The sequence below is a fragment of the Coregonus lavaretus genome (genome assembly GCF_964263955.1).
Source record: "Coregonus lavaretus genome assembly, chromosome: 10".
Classification (NCBI taxonomy): Eukaryota; Metazoa; Chordata; class Actinopteri; order Salmoniformes; family Salmonidae; genus Coregonus; species Coregonus lavaretus.
The window spans coordinates 41,383,190-41,402,687 of NC_139997.1; the positions used below are offsets into that span (position 1 = coordinate 41,383,190).

Here is a 19,498-nt window from a genome sequence, read left to right on the forward strand (position 1 = left end):
ATGTGTGTCCAAACTTTTTTACTGGTAGTGTGTGTGTGTGTGTGTGTGTGTGTGTGTGTGTGTGTATATATATATACACACACACACACACACACACACACACACACACACACACACACACACACACACACACACATATATACACACACACACACCTGTACAAATGTGAAAGTATTGAACAGGGACAGAAGTTTACCTTTACAATTTCTTGAGCAATTTGCCTCGTCTTGTTTATATCAAGTGTGTTTTTGGTGTCTCGAACGACAGAGTATAGCGTCCTCCCTTTACAGAAACTGGAGAGAAACATTTGAATAAAAAAATTGAACAAAACAAATAAACAACAGCTATGGTTGACTGAATATAACAAAGAGATAAGTATTGATTCTGGATGCGAGTTAGCCCCTCCCCCTACCTTGTGATGATGGCGAGGTGGGGCGGGGCCATGCATGCCCCCATAAAGAGGACCACGTTCTCATGACGGGTCTGTCTGTAGTTCATCACCTCCTTCTTAAACAGCTTCAGGTGGTCCTGGTTGTTCCCATCTATCTCAAGCAGCCTGATGGCCACCTCTCCATGCCAACGGCCCTTATGTACCTTGCCCCAACGGCCCTGGAGTGAAGGAGGGAGTGATTTAATGACAGTTTCAGAAACACACTTTAAATGGGTTTAAACAGAAAACACTGATAGTTCGATGCAAATGTAGATCATTCAATATTTTTGATCCAGTGAAAAGAGTGTGTTGTATTGCCCTATCACCTTCCCAATGAGCTCTCCCAGGTCCAGCTGTTCGAAGGGGATGTCCCACTCCTGCAGGTAGACACTGGTCTGGCTGGCCTTACGGGAGATGGGGCCTTTCCAGCGACCTCCCCGTGAGTTGGGCAGGTCATCCAACTCATCACCATCACACTCACCGTCCGAACCCCCATTCATCCCACTCCCATCTTCATCATCATCTTCCTCCTCCCCATCTTCCTCCTCCACTACTGGGTCTGGGTCGATCTCAGGTTCAACCACCTCCTCATCCTCCTCTTCCTCCTGTAGGACATTCATGCATGTTGGGTTTTGGGCATGTATCTGCATGTGTCACAGTTACTTCGCACACACACACACTCAGTTTATACCTCTCCGTCCTCATCCTCGGCCAGTTCAGCGTGCATGTCATCTGCTGGTTCAGTCTCACTGTTGGGACAGGGTAAACCACAGTCACAATGTCAGAGTATTGTACCATTAAAACACTATTGATAAATTAAATAGACAGGCAAGCCTTACACTGTGTCATGGAGGGCTTCAGAGTGCAACGTAGTAGAACTGGACACATCTGGAAGAAAGAAATACAAATATTCAGTATGTAATAAAAAATTATGTGGCTTTTTGCTTGTAAAGACAAAATTGCGTCCCTGATGTAGTTCCTTTGCCCGCTTATATTGTCGCTTTCCCATAGCAATGTGTTGACAACCACCACCACAACCACAATATGACAAGACATGCAATTCTCAAACTCCCCAGCAGGTGGCACAGAGACCCATCTCCACATGAGACAATGAATGCAGTCTAAATATCACACAGCACAACACATTATTCTAAAACATTGACAAATGCACAACTTGGTCACGTAATTCACTAAGCCTGTGAATACATGCAGGAGATAGAGAGAGCTGACAGGGTTGGGGCTGGGGACGTTGGCAGGTGTGAGCGCAGTACAACAGTCTGTCTGGGACCGTACTGTAAACTCACCAGGGAAGATAAACTTCTGTCTATGCTGAAAGTAGCAGGCAGCTTAGGGAAAAGAGAGGGAAGAACCAACAAGCATGGAGTGGAGAGAGAGACTCTGGGTTAGAGTATCCGTTAAAACAACCCCAGTCACCCCCACCCCCCAGAGGAGCGGTATTAATGTAGAGAGAGAGGGAGGACGACCCCTGCTGCCCGGCCATTCCATTCCACGTTCAAAGTTCGCTAAACAGGAAATGTGACTCAGGGAGACCTTCTGTGTAATCAAGAACACAATGCAAGCATGCCCTTGATAGTGGGAGTATGCTGGCTTATTTGTGTGCAGTGGACATGCTTGTGTGGTTAAGTATACTGTTGAAGTCGGAAGTTTACATACACTTAGGTTGGAGTCATTAAAACTTGTTTTTCAACCACTCCACAAATGTCTTGTTAATAAACTATAGTTTTGGCAAGTCGGTTAGGACATCTACTTTGTGCATGACACAAGTACATTTTCCAACAATTGTTTACAGGCAGATTATTTCACTGTATCACAATTTCAGTGGGTCAGAAGTTTACATACACTAAGTTGACTGTGCCTTTAAAAAGCTTGGAAAATGCCAGAAAATGATGTCATGGCGTTAGAACCTTCTGATAGGCTAATTGACATCATTTGAGTCAATTGTAGGTGTACCTGTGGATGTATTTCAAGGCCTACCTTCAAACTCAGTATCTCTTTGCTTGACATCCTGGGGAAATGAAAATAAATCAGCCAAGACCTCAGAAAACAAATTGTAGACCTCCACAAATATGGTTCATCCTTGGGAGCAATTTCCAAACACCTGAAGGTACCACGTTCATCTGCACAAACAATAGTACAAAGTATAAACACCATGGGACCACGCCGCCGTCATACCGCTCAGGAAGGAGACGCGTTCTGTCTCCTAGAGATTAACGTACTTTGGTGCGAAAAGTGCAAATCAATCCCAGAACAACAGCAAAGGACCTTGTGAAGATGCTGGAGGAAACAGGTACAAAAGTATCTATATCCACAGTAAAACAAGTCCTATATCGACATAACCTGAAAGGCCGCTCAGCGAGGAAGAAGCCACTGCTCCAAAACCGCTATAAAAAAGCCAGACTACGGTTTGCAACTGCACATGGGGACAAAGATCGTACTTTTTGGAGAAATGTCCTCTGGTCTGATGAAACAAAAATATAACTATTTGGCCATAATGACCATCGTTATGTTTGGAGGAAAAAGGGGAAGGCTTGCAAGCCAAAGAACACCATCCGAACCGTGAAGCACGGGGGTGGCAGCATCATGCAGTGGGGGTGCTTTGCTGCATGAGGGACTGGTGCACTTCACAAAATAGATGGCATCATGAGGAAGGAAAATTATGTGGATATATTGAAGCAACATCTCAAGACATCAGTCAGGAAGTTAAAGCTTGGTCGCAAATGGGTCTTCCAAATGGACAATAACCCCAAGCATACTTCCAAAGTTGTGGCAAAATGGCTTAAGGACAGCAAAGTCAAGATATTGGAGTGGCCATCACAAAGCCCTGACCTCAATCCTATATAACATTTGTGGGCGGAACTGAAAAAGCGTGTGCGAGCAAGGAGGCCTACAAACCTGACTCAGTTACACCAGCTCTGTCAGGAGGAATGGGCCAAAATTCACCCAACTTATTGTGGGAAGCTTGTGGAAGGCTACCCGAAACGTTTGACCGAAGTTAAACAATTTAAAAGGCAATGCTACCAAATACTAATTGAGTGTATGTAAGCTTCTGACCCACTGGGAATGTGATGAAAGAAATAAAAGCTGAAATAAATAATTCTCTCTACTATTATTCTGACATTTCACATTCTTAAAATAAAGTGGTGATCCTAACTGACCTAAAACAGGGAATTTTTACTAGGATTAAATGTCAGGAATTGTGAAAAATTGAGTTTAAATGTATTTGGCTAAGGTGTATGTAAAATTCCGACTTCAACTGTATATCCATGTGTGTATATTCATGTGTGTTTTTGCATGTGAGAGAGTGCGATAGAGAGAGAAAGGGAGAGACTCCAGGTGATTGTGTGCATTTGTTGAGGTGATTGTGTGTGTTTATGTATTTGTATAGGTGTGTGAGTGACGGTCAGGGACCTACCTGGGAAGTGGAAGCGGTTGTCCCGGTGGACCTTGGGCGAGGAGTTGGGGGGCGGGGTGGCACTGGGAGGGTTCTGGAAAGGGACAGGGGAGGATGGTGTGGAGGAGGTGGTGGAGGACGGGTTACTGCTGGAGTCCAACTGGTTCAGCGCAGGGGGGTGATCCTGGGAGAAGGAGAAGAAGAAGAAATACACACTGATCAGAGTCAATAACACACTTGTCTGTCCTAACAGCACCATGCATATCATTATCATCAAAGCTGTGATGTAATATCTAAGACGGTGTCTCTACCTTTTTGGTGATGGCCTTTGGTAGTGTGCCAAACTGTGGTGCCTCTAATGGCCGATCCACAGGGTTGTTGATGTCAGATGGCACAGACTCAGTCCTCCGGATTTTGGTGACTGGAAAGAAGAGATTGGGACCATTAAACTAACACTTGTTGAATCAAATCGGTAAACCATGAATCCATGGATGAAAATGAGAAGCAAGAAAGGGCTTACTTGGCAGAAAAGAGATTCTGCAGGAGGGAGCTTCTTTAGTACACTTGTTATGGCACTTTAACCTGCAGACATGAAACAACCAATCAGAGAACAATTGATCACCAAAAGAAGATGAAGTTGTATTTTTTTTGCATTGTACAGACACTCAACCCAACACCAGAACATCTCAGAGAGCCCCCCTCCCTCTCCTTCTCTCTCTACTCCACTCACCTGCAGTGTTTACACTTCACCCCAAACATCATGTTCTTCTGACACACCTGACACGTCTGAGACAGCCACGACTTGGTGGAAAACCTTCACACAGAATCGTCAATTACATAAACCATCAATCGTTTTTTGCCATTTCTACTGTGGCTTGAAAGTATATTTTACATTTGTATCATGGTAGTCTCTGACCTAAAGGTGTATGACATGAGGTAGTCACCAACCTGTGAGTGACGGCCAGGCCTATGTCTCTCCTCACTGTCTGTGGAGAGCCACGGTGCAACCCCATGTTATCTGGGGGGGGAGAGAGAGAGAGAGGAGAGATGTCAAACACTAGTAGTCAAACAAATATAGACAGAGGAGGATTTGTCTAAACATTAAGTATTAGCACAAATATGGCAATTTATTTATGAAGTTTAGTGGCTACTATCAAAATGAAATCACTGGTGCTTAGGGAATTGCAAAATATTGTTACCTTTCCCAAAAATCCCAGTTGGAAGACTCCAGGAAATTCTCAGAATTTTGCAACCCTAGTGTTGCGGTTGCTTACAACTTGCCACACTATGTGCCAAAACAATGACAACATTTACTGTTCATTTTACAAGTTAAAACGAATTTGCATGAGACCTAATGACGTTGGTTCGGTAGGTGACTCTCCTACACATGAATCATTATGGACACATACACTATGTGCCAAACCAAAAAAACAAACATTTACTGTTTATTTTACAAGTTAGAACCAATTTGAGTGAGACCTAATAACGTTGGTTTGGTAGGTGATACACACTCACTCACACGACTTTGTGGGAGTGTTAGATTTTGCTCTATGCTGTCGAATGAATTGGAAGAGTAATGTCATTTTTCTAGAAGCGATGAGGTCAGAAAACGCTCCCTCCCCCCACATCACAGCCCTCAGATGGAACAGACTGAAACACTCTGAGCCAGACTGGGATGGCAACTGTGGCCCTACAGCCAGCTACTGGGAAATACATTTGGCTCTTTAAAAAGAGCACACATACACAAACGGTCCATTCCATCTGAGTAATTCACCATGCATTTACCAATCTATTTCAGTGAAGATTCCTTACATATAGCGGGGTAAGTCAAAATGTATGTGTACTCACTCTTGAGGTGGAATGAATGCTCCTCCATCAGAGTAGGGGTGCCAGGTAGGGTGTAGGGAGCGGTGGCGGGGGCAGGGGTGGAAGCCCCGGGGGTGCGGGCAGACCGGTGGGGGGAGCGGGAGAGCGAGACCTCACAGCCATTCCCATTGATCTGAACGTTGAGGAACAACTTATTCTTCTTTGCACACCTGAGGGGAACACAGAACGCTGTGACGTCAGTACAGTGGCCCACTGCTGCCCTCACACCCTCATCACTGGATTACTCAATGACAATCCAAAACAGACCTCCATACAGATAATCTTTCACCAGAGATAATTTTTGAATGGCCATACTGTATGAACCATGTTATGTAAGTGTCAGAGAAGTGAGGCAGAGAGGGAGGCAGTATCATGCCTTGGCAGAGAGGAGATTCAGCAACACATACATTTTAGTAATTTAGCAGACGCTCTTATCCAGAGTGACTTTGAGTTAAGTGCCTTGCTCAAGGACACAGCCACATTTTTCACCTTGTCGACTCAGGATTCAAACCAGCAACCTTTCAGTTACTGGCCCAATGCTCTAACCACTAGGCTACCTGCCGCCACTTGGAGGACAATGAAATTAAATTTAAAAAAAGCAGGCACAGGGAAGACTGAGCCACACCCTCCACCACTGGAGAGGAGAGCAGAGCACAGGCCAAAGGGCTTAGCATCCTCTTCCTGGCATTGGTCAGGAATGCTGATCCAGCAGCACACAGCCCCACTGCCTGCCTGCCTGCCTGCTCTCTCAGGGCTCTGCCTGTGCCCCCGCTCACACTCATCAGTGTCCTCACAGGCTAGGTCTGGGGTCATAGGGTATACTTCTATATACATGTACATAATGCATGTATCGTTAAGCTGTAGTATCAGTCCTGTTTAAATACTTCTGTCTAGTCAGGTTTCATTATGGCTGAGCTTTCCATCACTAATGTAACATCACTACAAATAAACAGGATATTACTGATATGCGTTAGTATGTGTGTTTATTAGGTACACCCATCTAGTACCGGGTTGGACACCCCCTTTGCCTCCAGAACAGCCTGAATTCTTCGGGGCATTCTACAAGGTGTCGGAAATGTTCCACAGGGTTTTGACACGATGCCATCACACAGTTGTGCAGATTGGACGGCGGTACATTCATGCCCACGAACAGCCCGTTCCATCTCATCCCAAAGATGCTCTATTAGGTCTGGGGACCGTGCAGGCCACTCAAGTAAACTGAACTCGATGTCATGTTCCAGGCGATGTTTTTCCACTCCTCAATTGTCCAGTGTTGGTTATCGCGTGCCAACTGGAGCCACTTCTTCTTGTTTTTAGCTGATAGGAGTAGAACCCGGTGTGGTCGTCTGCTGCAATAGCCCATACGTGATAAGGATCGGCAAGTTGGCCGTTCCGAGATGCCGTTCTGCACACCACTGTTGTACTGTGTCATAATTTGTCTGTTTGTTGCCCACCTGTTAGGTTGCACGATTCTTGCCATTCTCCTTCGACCTCACTCATCAACGAGCTATTACGCCCACAGGACTGCCACTGACTGGATTATTATTTATTTTTTCCGCACTGTCATGCATGAAAAGCCCAGGAGGGCGGCCGTTTCTGAGATACTGGATCCGGCGCACCTGGCATCGACGATCATACCACGCTCAAAGTCACTTAGGTCACTCGTTTTGCCCATTCTAACGTTCAATTGAACAGTAACTGAATGCCTTGATGCCTGTCTGCCTGCTTTATATAGCAAGCCACGGCCACGTTTTCGTGAACGGGGTGGTTTACCTAATAAACTGTATGTGTGTGTCTTGCCCTGCTTTGAGAATCAGGCCTTAGAAAAGCTTCCTGTTTTGACATTACTCATTATCTCTGGGAATCTGTGGGGATTAGCTCCGGCCATATACACATTAAGGCAGCAGCAGGCAGGATGTGGTTTGTGTGTGTGTGTGTGTGTGAGAGTACAAGTGTGTGTGATAAGCCCTGCCCTTACACGTCCAGTTGTAATGTCATAATAGGGTGGAGGCGTGTCCTATATTCAACCCTGTTCCAAGATTTTGAGCAGCGTGGAAAACTGCCCAGACACTGGTCATGATGACCTCACACATATGTTGCCAATCAAAATAACCTTTCAGAAATCTCTCATCAAGGGGCCCACTATAATTACTGTGAATTGGACTAGATAAGTTGAAATTCTGTGCCTCCAACCACACTGTATAACACTTTACTCTAGGTCATAAAGGACTGGAAGTCACACATTCAAAGCCTAGGGCACGGGAACAGGAAGTGACCTACTTGTTGGTTGGCGGCTCCTCGATGCGGTTCCCCAGCTGGGACTCATGGCTCTTGCTGCGGGTCAGGGTGATGTTGGGCAGAAGGTGCAGCACCTTGCGGGAGGGGGGTGGCGGGGTGCAGGGGGGCTTCAGCCTGTGGCGTCTCTTGGAGGGCGGGGTGAGGGGCGGGGTGGAGGTGTGGCCATGGAGTAGCCCCTGTCGGGTGGTGGAGAGGGGGAAGGGGTCTGTGAGAGGGCTGTCAGCCCCGTGGGCCTCGGGACTGGGCATTGTAGACACGGAGAAGGACCGGGGATGGGCACAGGCAGTGCAGGGGGTGGAGGGAGTGGATGGGGTGGTGGGGGGCCGAGCTAGGGAAGAGGGGCTGTGGGGGCGCATCGGACCCCCCATCCCTCCCAACAGCTGTTCGGGAGGCAGCAGCAGAGAGCCACTGTCTCGCCGGGTGGGCTCAGAGAACCATGGCCCCCCATCCTCTCTTAACTCTCCATCTGTAGGGGAGACACAGAAAAGGGTTCCAGACCTGTTAGAGCCGGTTAGTCATACTAGCACCCTCAGTCTTCCACCCCTCAACCTAGTGTCTTCTGTCCTACAACAGAACCTTACCCTGGGTGGCGGCCTGTTGCTGCTGGCGGGGATAATAGAGCAGAACCAGCCTGGCGCTGAGACTAACAGTCAGTAAAACCCCACAGAGACCCCACACTGACAAGTCAGATCAGGCAGACTCTCCAAGGGACAGACAGACAGAAACAGCCAGCCAGCCAGACAGACACCCACCTGATTCAGTGGCGCTCTTCAGGCAGGAGAGGGCAGCGCTGAGCCTGGCACACTCCTCTAAACTGGAGCCCAGTCTCCTCATGGTCTCCCGCACGTGAGAACCTGGCATCTGCAGCAAGGCATCCAAGGACAGCTTCACCGGCACCGCCTGGCGAGAGGAGCAGAGAGAGACAAGGTCAGGAGGAGGTGAGTGACCAGTACCACCACACACTATCCAGTCGGACCTCTCCATACAGTACAACATGTGATAGAGCAACATACAGACGTATACATCTTACACTAGTATCCTAGTATCCAACTCTATAATAGACACAAAAGGTGACCATTGTTCATTCTCATCAACCAAAGGCAGGCAGCCAGACAGACATCTATCTCCAGATATATCCACAGGCCAGACCAGGAGCAGAGACCAGTGAGTACAGACTGACAAGGTGACTTTTATCAATATAGTCGGCTCACTGCATTTGTGATGCACATTGGGTTGCAAAGAAAAAGCCATATCTCAGACTGGCCAATAAAAAGAAAATATTAAGATGGGCAATCTGGGATATGGCTTTTTCTTTGCAACTCTGCCTAGAAGGTCAGCATTCCGGAGTCGCCTCTTCACTGTTGACGTTGAGACTGGTGTTTTGCGGGTACTATTTAATGAAGCTGCCAGTTGAGGACCTGTGAGGCGCCTGTTTCTCAAACTAGACACTAATGTATTTGTCCTCTTGCTCAGTTGTGCACCGGGGCCTCCCACTCCTCTTTCTATTCTGGTTAAAGCCAGTTTGCACTGTTCTGTGAAGGGAGTAGTACACAGCGTTGTACGAGATCTTCAGTTTCTTGGCAATTTCTCTCATGGAATAGCCTTCATTTCTCAGAACAAGAATAGACTGACGAGTTTCAGAAGAAAGTTATTTGTTTCTGGCCATTTTGAGCCTGTAATTGAGGGTTCCAGACTGACTGATTGGCCAAAGCCCCGTGGAGCCTTCCACCTAGAGGAGAACACAGAAACTCGGAACAATGAGGGTCTTTGAACAAACGCTCAAACATCTGGCTAGAAATAGACAGAGTGATTTGATTCCATTTGTAGGTGGTGGCACAGCAGCGTGACTGTGTTTGTCGCAAACAGTACACACCATCCCTTCCCAGTAGTTTCTCTGTGCATCACAACACAGTCTAATTGTGTGCACTCAAATCCACCTCACAAATGAGAAATTAATGCAAAATGGTGAGGTAATTTATTCCATGGTCAACTGAACATAACTACTGTGGCAATAGTTTTGGAATTGAAATTATTCGCAAGCCTGCGAGTTGTAGCCTGTATTGTTTTAGGACTTTCAGTCACCTTCTTGAAGTTTGCCATTATAAAAGTGTGTACCTGGAGATACAGTACGCTGTCTAACAACATGAGTTGTTACGCCCGCACTTCAGACATACCTTTGTCCCCTCATCCTATGGGTTGACTACCCTCTATATTACAGCCTATTTTACTAGCCACTCCTGACTCCCCGACCCACCCTATGTCTCAAAGGTGAGCTGTACCCAATAACTATGTCCTCAGGAAAACTGTAAGTATGTGCACAAACACAACCAACACAGTCAGGTGCAACCAGGAGACATGACAATGAGAAGAGATTAGCTTAAAAACAGCCGGGTCTAGTGCTTCAGGCTAGATCACCACTGGCACAAACCATCAGGAAACCTTCCTCTAAACAAACAAACAAACCCAATACTCTGCAGGCTGCCCAACACAGTCTTGGGATTAGACATGCTCGTCAAAACCCTAACGCATACAGCTGTGTAAAATGACAATGTCCAATGAGCAAAAAACAGCGGCACACAGCTGAAAATTGGACGCTTGAAGATGGCATGAACATCTTAATAGCAGGAAAACCATATTGTTTCTGTACCATTTTAGTTAAAAACATCCTGCCTCCAGAAAAAATTACAACCGGATGTTACATGTTTGGTTTTAAATATATACTTACTGAATGATTCGGCTATAGCTTTCTTTACATACCATATGGAAGATTTTCAACACACTGTAGATGAAGAGCTCTACTCATTCCAGTGAGAGGAATCCACTACTTCCACAACCCTCGTCACACACGACAAATAACCCCACTATCCATCCCTCCCTCCCTCCCTCTTAGCCAAGCCATTGGCTCGTCCTTCCCTGCACCTCCCTCCCACCCCCTCCCTCCCTCCTCCAGTGCAGGTCCAAGCACACAGCTCAGTCAGTCTGTGAGGTAGCCAGACACACAGAGAGAAGAGGTGATACTGAGGACCTGGCTGGGTGGGGGTAAGTATGTGGGTATGACTACAGGGGGCTACAGTCTGCCTACTCACCATAAAGTGCTGATGTCAGCCTGGCTACCCCAGGGTCTGTGACTCGCTGGCCAGGTCTAACCCTCATTCACAGAGTTCAACACAGGTGTGATCCCAGAGCCAGGAGGAGATGAACACCTTTTTCAGCCCCTGCTGGCCTGAAGCACATTGTGTGGATGGGAATGAACCCTGTAACCTTACAGAGCTAAAAACGATTGTCTCACCAACCTCAAGAAACTGAGATATTTCTGGAAATACTGTATCTAAGGCAAGAACATACTCATTTTCTATGTAACAAAACCCATTTTCAGTTTCTCTGATATGTTCGTTCCCGGTTACATTCAACGTGTAGAAGCAGGCTCACCCAGTTGAAATGCTTCCAGGAGCGCTGTCACAATTTGGCTTTTTGCACTCCTTGCAATTAAACCCATACGATACACACAGACCTGCAAGAGACTCCCAACTTGATATCCACAGATTGGCTTGTTATGTAACATTATGTAAGCCTTGCTTGTTAGGCTAGTGGACAATCCTAAAAAAGGGCTTTTGTTTTTTAGATACTCCTACCTGGGGGGGGGCAGCATATAACAAAATATTGCAAGCTCTGATATTGCTCAAATTTGGAATACAAGTAGTCAAATGTCTGCCCAACATACACAAACAAACAGCATTAGGATATCTTAAAGCATTTTAGAAATATAGACCTGTAAACACAGATACAATAGTTGGAAATATCAACTGTTCATATTTATGACGAATGTAAACGTAACTTTTTGGTAGCTGTTCAATAGATAACTTTTCAAGTCAAATTTGCTCTCATTCAGTGCTCTATAGAGCCCCACAGTGGAGGTGTCATAATAACCATAAAACCTAGCGGTCTAACAGGGAAATTGTTCCAATTGTTTTTACACCATTCATTTTTCCCATGGGAAATTCTAGAAACACTTCAAATAAAGGGCTGTGTTTCGTGTAGGCTTACCCTGGCATTACGTTTTGATAACCATGTATCTCTCTCTCGCACAAGGTGACTTTTATCAATATATTCGGCTCACTGCATTTGTGATGCACATTGGGTTGCAAAGAAAAAGCCATATCTCAGACTGGCCAATCAAAATAAAAGATTAAGATGGGCAGTCTGAGATATGGCTTTTTCTTTACAACTCTGCCTAGAAGGTCAGCATTCCGGAGTCGCCTCTTCACTGTTGACGTTGAGACTGGTGTTTTGTGGGTACTATTTAATGAAGCTGCCAGTTGAGGACCTGTGAGGCGTCTGTTTCTCAAACTAGACACTCTAATGTATTTGTCCTCTTGCTCAGTTGTGCACCGGGGCCTCCCACTCCTCTTTCTATTCTGGTTAAAGCCAGTTTGCGCTGTTCTGTGAAGGGAGTAGTACACAGCGTTGTACGAGATCTTCAGTTTCTTGGCAATTTCTCGCATGGAATAGCCTTCATTTCTCAGAACAAGAATAGACTGACGAGTTTCAGAAGAAAGTTCTTTGCTTCTGGCCATTTTGAGCCTGTAATCGAACCCAGAATTGCTGATGCTCCAGATACTCAACTAGTCTCAAGAAGGCCAGTTTTATTGCTTCTTTAATCAGCACAACAGTTTTCAGCTGTGCTAACATAATTGCAAAATGGTTTTCTAATGATCAATTAGCCTTTTAAAATGATAAACTTGGATGAGAAAACACAACGTGCCATTGGAACACAGGACTGATGGTTGCTGATAAAATGGGCCTCTACGCCTATGTAGATATTCCATTACAAATCAGCCGTTTCCAGCTACAATAGCCATTTACAACATTAACAATGTCTACACTGTATTTCGGATCAATTTGATGTTATTTTAAATGGACAAAAAATTGCTTTTCTTTCGAAAACAAATACATTTCTAAGTGACCCCAAACTTTTGAACGGCAGTGTATGTGTAGAGCTGTGCTATGTCCCTCACAACCAACGCTTCTTAGTCATAGTCTATGACCTAGCTACACTAACTAACATCTAAGTAACCTGAGGTTACCCTCACCGGTTTGTCACTCTCCACATCTCCTGCTGGGCCTGCCCCAGTCCGTAATCAATGCCAAACACCCACGGCCAAATGATCTTTCTACCTGACTTCCAAAGGAACAGAAAGAAATATGTAGGACGTGACCTGCAGAACGTTTTGCCACATTCAACATAAAAACTCCACCCACAGGCCAATTAGGCATTGTAAAGACCTAAAGGCAAATCTGTCGGTGACAGCCCTTTCACAGACTTTCCTTCACAACCAGACAACCAACTGTTTTGTTAGACTTCAGTGCGGCTTTTGACATTATCGATCAGTCTGCTGCTGGAAAAACGTGTTATGGCTTTACACCCCCTGCTATAATGTGGATAAAGAGTTACTTGTCTAACAGAACACAGAGGGTTTTCTTTAATGGAAGCCACTCAAACATAATCCCCAGGGCAGCTGTCTAGGCCCCTTGCTTTTTTCCATCTTTACTAACGACATGCTTTGAGTAAAGCCAGTGTGTCTATGTATGCGGATGACTCAACACTATACACGTCAGCTACTACAGCAACTGAAATAACTGCAACACTTAACAAAGAGTTGCAGTTAGTTTCGGAATGGGTGGCAAGGAATAAGTTAGTCCTGAATATTTCCAAAACTAAAAGCATTGTATTTGGGTCAAATCATTCACTAAACCCTAAAACTCAACTACATCTCGTAATGAATCATGTGGAAATTGAGCAAGTTGAGGACACTAAACTGCTTGGAGTAACCCTGGATTGTAGACTGTCATGGTCAAAGCATATTGATACAACAGCAGCTAAGATGGGGAGAAGAATGTCCATAATTAAGCGCTGCTCTGCCTTCTTAACAACACTATCAACAAGGCAGGTCCTACAGTCGTGGTCAAAAGTTTTGAGAATGACAAGTATTGGTCTTCACAAAGTTTGCTGCTTCAGTGTTTTTAGATATTTTTGTCAGATGTTACTTTGGTATACTGAAGTATAATTACAAGCATTCCATAAGTGTCAAAGGCTTTTATTGACAATTACATTAAGTTTATGCAAAGAGTCAATATTTGCAGTGTTGACCCTTCTTTTTCAAGACCTCTGCAATCCGCCCTGGCATGCTGTCAATAAAATTCTGGGCCACATCCTGACTGATGGCAGCCCATTCTTGCATAATCAATGCTTGGAGTTAGTCAGAATTTGTGGGGTTTTGTTTGTCCACCCGCCTCTTGAGGATTGACCACAAATTCTCAATGGGATTAAGGTCTGGGGAGTTTCCTGGCCATGGACCCAAAATTTCGATGTTGTGTTCCCCGAGCCACTTAGTTATCACTTTTGCCTTATGGCAAGGTGCTCTATCATGCTGGAAAAGGCATTGGTAATCACCAAACTGTTCTTGGATGGTTGGGAGAAGTTGCTCTCGGAGGATGTGTTGGTACCATTCTTTATTCATGGCTGTGTTCTTAGGCAAAATTGTGAGTGAGCCCACTCCCTTGGCTGAGAAGCAACCCCACACATGAAAGGTCTCAGGATGCTTTACACAGGCATGACACCTTGTCTTCTCCGGACAAGCTTTTTTCCGGATGCCCCAAACAATCGGAAAGGGGATTCATCAGAGAAAATGACTTTACCCCAGTCCTCAGCAGTCCAATCCCTGTACCTTTTGCAGAATATATGTCTGTCCCTGATGTTTTTCCTGGAGAGAAGTACATTCCACTACTGGAGTATCCCCAGCATCATTCAGGCTGGGATAACATTCCAGTAAGTCAATGGGTCTCTTTGGTATGCAAGCTGCATCTGCTGACTGCCTATAGCGAACTGTAGAAATGGAAACTGATCACCGCACAGCCCCAATACCCCGCCAGGCATACACAAAGGATACATTTTACATTTTACATTTTAGCCATTTAGCAGACGCTCTTATCCAGAGCGACTTACAGTTAGTGAGTGCATACATTATTAATTTTTTTCATACTTCCCCGTGGGAATCGAACCCACAACCCTGGCATTGCAAACGCCATGCTCTACCAACTGAGCTACATCCCTGCCGGCCATTCCCTCCCCTACCCTGGACAACGCTGGGCCAATTGTGCGCCGCCCCATGGGTCTCCCAGTCGCGGCCGGCTACGACAGAGCCTGGATTCGAACCAGGATCTCTAGTGGCACAGCTAGCACTGCGATGCAGTGCCTTAGACCACTGTGCCACTGGTCATTCGCTGCAGCTTGCCCAGAATGACCAGTTAGCTGTGCAAGCTGGTCAGTCTCCAGAACTACAACCACCACTGGCTACTTTGTCTCCTCACCCTGTTAAGGACAAACTCATGTCCTAGTCACCTCAAAGACTTTGAATCAACCTTCCACACTTAGTTTTAGTGGGGAAAAGAGGGCTGTACATATACACTACAAGAGTAGCTGATTGTTGTATTACGGTTGTTTTCCTGTAAATTAATGCTGGTTATGGTTATGCTACTGTGTCCTTGTGTCATGAAAGGCTTGTTATTATATTTTGTGGATTTGCCCATTGTTGATATGCTGTAAATGTGTGAATGAGATTAAAACATGAACACACATTGGAAAACTAGTTGGCTTCGGCTATTCAAACACAAAAGAGGCATGGCAGTGCCACTCATTGTCCTAGATACAGTGGGGAAAAAAGTATTTAGTCAGCCACCAATTGTGCAAGTTCTCCCACTTAAAAAGATGAGAGAGGCCTGTAATTTTCATCATAGGTACACGTCAACTATGACAGACAAAATGAGGAAAAAAAATTCCAGAAAATCACATTGTAGGATTTTTTATGAATTTATTTGCAAATTATGGTGGAAAATAAGTATTTGGTCAATAACAAAAGTTTCTCAATACTTTGTTATATACCCTTTGTTGGCAATGACACAGGTCAAACATTTTCTGTAAGTCTTCACAAAGTTTTCACACACTGTTGCTGGTATTTTGGCCCATTCCTCCATGCAGATCTCCTCTAGAGCAGTGATGTTTTGGGGCTGTCGCTGGGCAACACAGACTTTCAACTCCCTCCAAAGATTTTCTATGGGGTTGAGATCTGGAGACTGGCTAGGCCACTCCAGGACCTTGAAATGCTTCTTACGAAGCCACTCCATCGTTGCCCGGGCGGTGTGTTTGGGATCATTGTCATGCTGAAAGACCCAGCCACGTTTCATCTTCAATGCCCTTGCTGATGGAAGGAGGTTTTCACTCAAAATCTCACGATACATGGCCCCATTCATTCTTTCCTTTACACGGATCAGTCGTCCTGGTCCCTTTGCAGAAAAACAGCCCCAAAGCATGATGTTTCCACCCCCATGCTTCACAGTAGGTATGGTGTTCTTTGGATGCAACTCAGCATTCTTTGTCCTCCAAACACGACGAGTTGAGTTTTTACCAAAAAGTTCTATTTTGGTTTCATCTGACCATATGACATTCTCCCAATCCTCTTCTGGATCATCCAAATGCACTCTAGCAAACTTCAGACGGGCCTGGACATGTACTGGCTTAAGCAGGGGGACACGTCTGGCACTGCAGGATTTGAGTCCCTGGCGGCGTAGTGTGTTACTGATGGTAGGCTTTGTTACTTTGGTCCCAGCTCTCTGCAGGTCATTCACTAGGTCCCCCCGTGTGGTTCTGGGATTTTTGCTCACCGTTCTTGTGATCATTTTGACCCCACGGGGTGAGATCTTGCGTGGAGCCCCAGATCGAGGGAGATTATCAGTGGTCTTGTATGTCTTCCATTTCCTAATAATTGCTCCCACAGTTGATTTCTTCAAACCAAGCTGCTTACCTATTGCAGATTCAGTCTTCCCAGCCTGGTGCAGGTCTACAATTTTGTTTCTGGTGTCCTTTGACAGCTCTTTGGTCTTGGCCATAGTGGAGTTTGGAGTGTGACTGTTTGAGGTTGTGGACAGGTGTCTTTTATACTGATAACAAGTTCAAACAGGTGCCATTAATACAGTTAACGAGTATAGGACAGAGGAGCCTCTTAAAGAAGAAGTTACAGGTCTGTGAGAGCCAGAAATCTTGCTTGTTTGTAGGTGACCAAATACTTATTTTCCACCATAATTTGCAAATAAATTCATTAAAGATCCTACAATGTGATTTACTGGATTTTTTTTTCTCATTTTGTCTGTCATAGTTGACGTGTACCTATGATGAAAATTACAGGCCTCTCTCATCTTTTTAAGTGGGAGAACTTGCACAATTGGTGGCTGACTAAATACTTTTTTCCCCCACTGTATATCAAAAGCCTTATGAAACCATTTTAAAGACAGAATAAAACAATCGAAATGAACAAGTGCTACTTATATACAGGTTAATGTGTTTGAGTGTAATCATGTTGGCTTGAATTCAGAATTAAATTGATTCACACCAACAGTCTTTATAGGCATGAGTGTTCTACACAATTCTGAAAAAAATGCCTCTTATTTACAAAATTCATATTTTACAGGTGATTTTACCTCCATCAAATGTTATTATGGCAGCCATATTTGAATTTGGATTTCAGGCTAAATATAAAGACAATCTGTGATTGCCCCTTTGACTTCATTCCAAGACTAGGGGCTAAAGATACAAAATCCTTTAAGGAACCTTGGACCCCCCAAAAAAGTCATTTCGATGTCTGAGCCAACTTGTTTTCCCTAGAGACTATTACAATTGCCATCAAAACACATGTTACTGTATGTATTTCTGTCAGGCAGGACCATACAGCACTGAATGAGAGCAAATTTGACTAGGAAAGTTGTCTATTGAACAGCTGCAAAAAATGTAGTTTTGTATTCCAAACTTCACACACACTTTTGCAGTAAAATATTTTTATACAACCATCCATTTCATATATGGGAGACCTTAGAGATATGGAAAAACATGGTTGTGTTTCGTTATACCTCGGGTAGGGGTATCTCAAAATGTTGGGGGCCTTCCACTAGTCTGTTGGCTGAGTACACCCCCAACCATGTGAGCATGCAGGCAGGCAGGCAGCACTGGAGGATTCAAGGCCAGTTGTGCCGTCACAGTTCACACTGTCACTGAAGTGGGTCACAGCACCTAGGATGCAGCAGCATTGCTGGACTGACTGGCTGACTGACTGATGGGAGTTGTACTGTAGCAGTCCTATTAGTGATCAATCTGTTGCCATGCTAGAGTTATTTCAAATTGTTAGACGGGAGAGGATAAAGCGCTCTATGCACAAAAGTCTGCTGGCATCCCTGGTACTTTGTAGGCTGTCTTTATATCCTATCCTGCTTGCTGTCTGTTCACAGGGCACAGACAGATCACTCACTGGCCTATGAGTAAAAATAGAGCAATGATGGGGGGCGGGAATGAGAGCACGAGAGCGATGGATTAGGGGTGGTGCCGTATCTGGGGTCCATCCAGAGTGTGTGGAATGTGACGGGAGCCTCTCAGCCAAAACAACACTAGTAAGTAGATAACAGAGCACCACTCTCCCCTGACCTGCCCTCTCCAGGCCTGGCCATAGCTCGGCTACAGCCTAGCCTAGCTAGTAGCTAGTATCCAGCCTGGCTGGCTGGGACAGCACATGCCTGAGGGACCTTATGAGAGCTGAGGACATGCAGACACAGTAATTCCTGGCTGGAGCAGCAGCCAACAGTGGTCTAGCCTCTCTGTATGGGCCCCTGCAGTGGATTTCAGACTGTTGTATAGGACTGTAAAATGGTGAGTCATTCACACAGTAGCAGCCTGTTCTCTGAAATATAAGCTTTGTTAAACATTCTTGGTTTGTGGCTTCGAAACGGAGACAAAAAATGCATCATCTGCCATTTTAAATTGCTCTTGGTTCCAACAGTATAATTTCTTAGGACACTAAATTGCATGATTTAAGATCCATGAGGCTGCAAACCCATAAGAGTTGGATGGCTATACTCTACATTTGCTATCCTTACAAACGAAGAGTCAAATGAAGAGTCAAATGTAGGCATGTAATTCCCCATACAGCATTCAACCAGCACATTTTATGGCAAGATACTGCTAGAACTGATCAGACCTCCTAAACATAAGTGCTCTATGACAAGAAAGGAATTGGTTTATCAGAGTCTGGGACATTACAAAAAGAAGACCAGTACACATACTTACATTTACACCAACATGCAGAGAGACAGTGGCGCGCGCGCACACACAAACACTTCTAGGACCTACCTCAATGAGCTCAGGTCTCAGGTTGACGGTGCGCAGCCAGTCCCCCAGCCGTGGGTAGCTGTCCAAGGCCTGAGGCCTCTCTGTCTTCGGCACTTTCTGCTTACACTGCAGCTGCTTACAGATGTACTTCATCAGCTTCACCTGCAGGGGGCAACAGAGAGAAGCACCAACAGAGAAGGGAGGGGCAGGTTAATGTGAGGAGAGGAGTTAGAGCAGCCGTTCTGGCCTGCAGGATATCTACTACTCTTCATTGTGTTGTCAAGTG

At 45.3% G+C, this 19,498-nt stretch overlaps 1 protein-coding gene across 2 annotated transcripts in view; it reads right to left on the reverse strand.

Annotated features, from left to right (window-relative positions):
* The window catches only part of LOC311136680 (kinase suppressor of Ras 1-like), a 54,512-nt gene that overhangs the window by 3,378 nt on the left and 31,636 nt on the right, over window positions 1-19,498 (reverse strand). The window contains exons 2-16 of one of the 2 annotated variants that reach the window (XM_084170898.1): window positions 19,234-19,374; window positions 8,759-8,906; window positions 7,989-8,472; window positions 5,691-5,878; window positions 4,791-4,860; window positions 4,573-4,656; window positions 4,363-4,424; window positions 4,154-4,263; window positions 3,864-4,026; window positions 1,735-1,776; window positions 1,270-1,318; window positions 1,122-1,179; window positions 757-1,035; window positions 413-609; window positions 197-293 (exon numbers count right to left, since the gene is read on the reverse strand). In XM_084170898.1, coding sequence (XP_084027024.1) covers window positions 197-293; window positions 413-609; window positions 757-1,035; window positions 1,122-1,179; window positions 1,270-1,318; window positions 1,735-1,776; window positions 3,864-4,026; window positions 4,154-4,263; window positions 4,363-4,424; window positions 4,573-4,656; window positions 4,791-4,860; window positions 5,691-5,878; window positions 7,989-8,472; window positions 8,759-8,906; window positions 19,234-19,374 — 2,172 coding nt within the window. The remainder of the gene's footprint in view (window positions 1-196; window positions 294-412; window positions 610-756; window positions 1,036-1,121; window positions 1,180-1,269; window positions 1,319-1,734; window positions 1,777-3,863; window positions 4,027-4,153; window positions 4,264-4,362; window positions 4,425-4,572; window positions 4,657-4,790; window positions 4,861-5,690; window positions 5,879-7,988; window positions 8,473-8,758; window positions 8,907-19,233; window positions 19,375-19,498) is intronic. The other variant, XM_084170897.1, reaches the window with a different exon arrangement.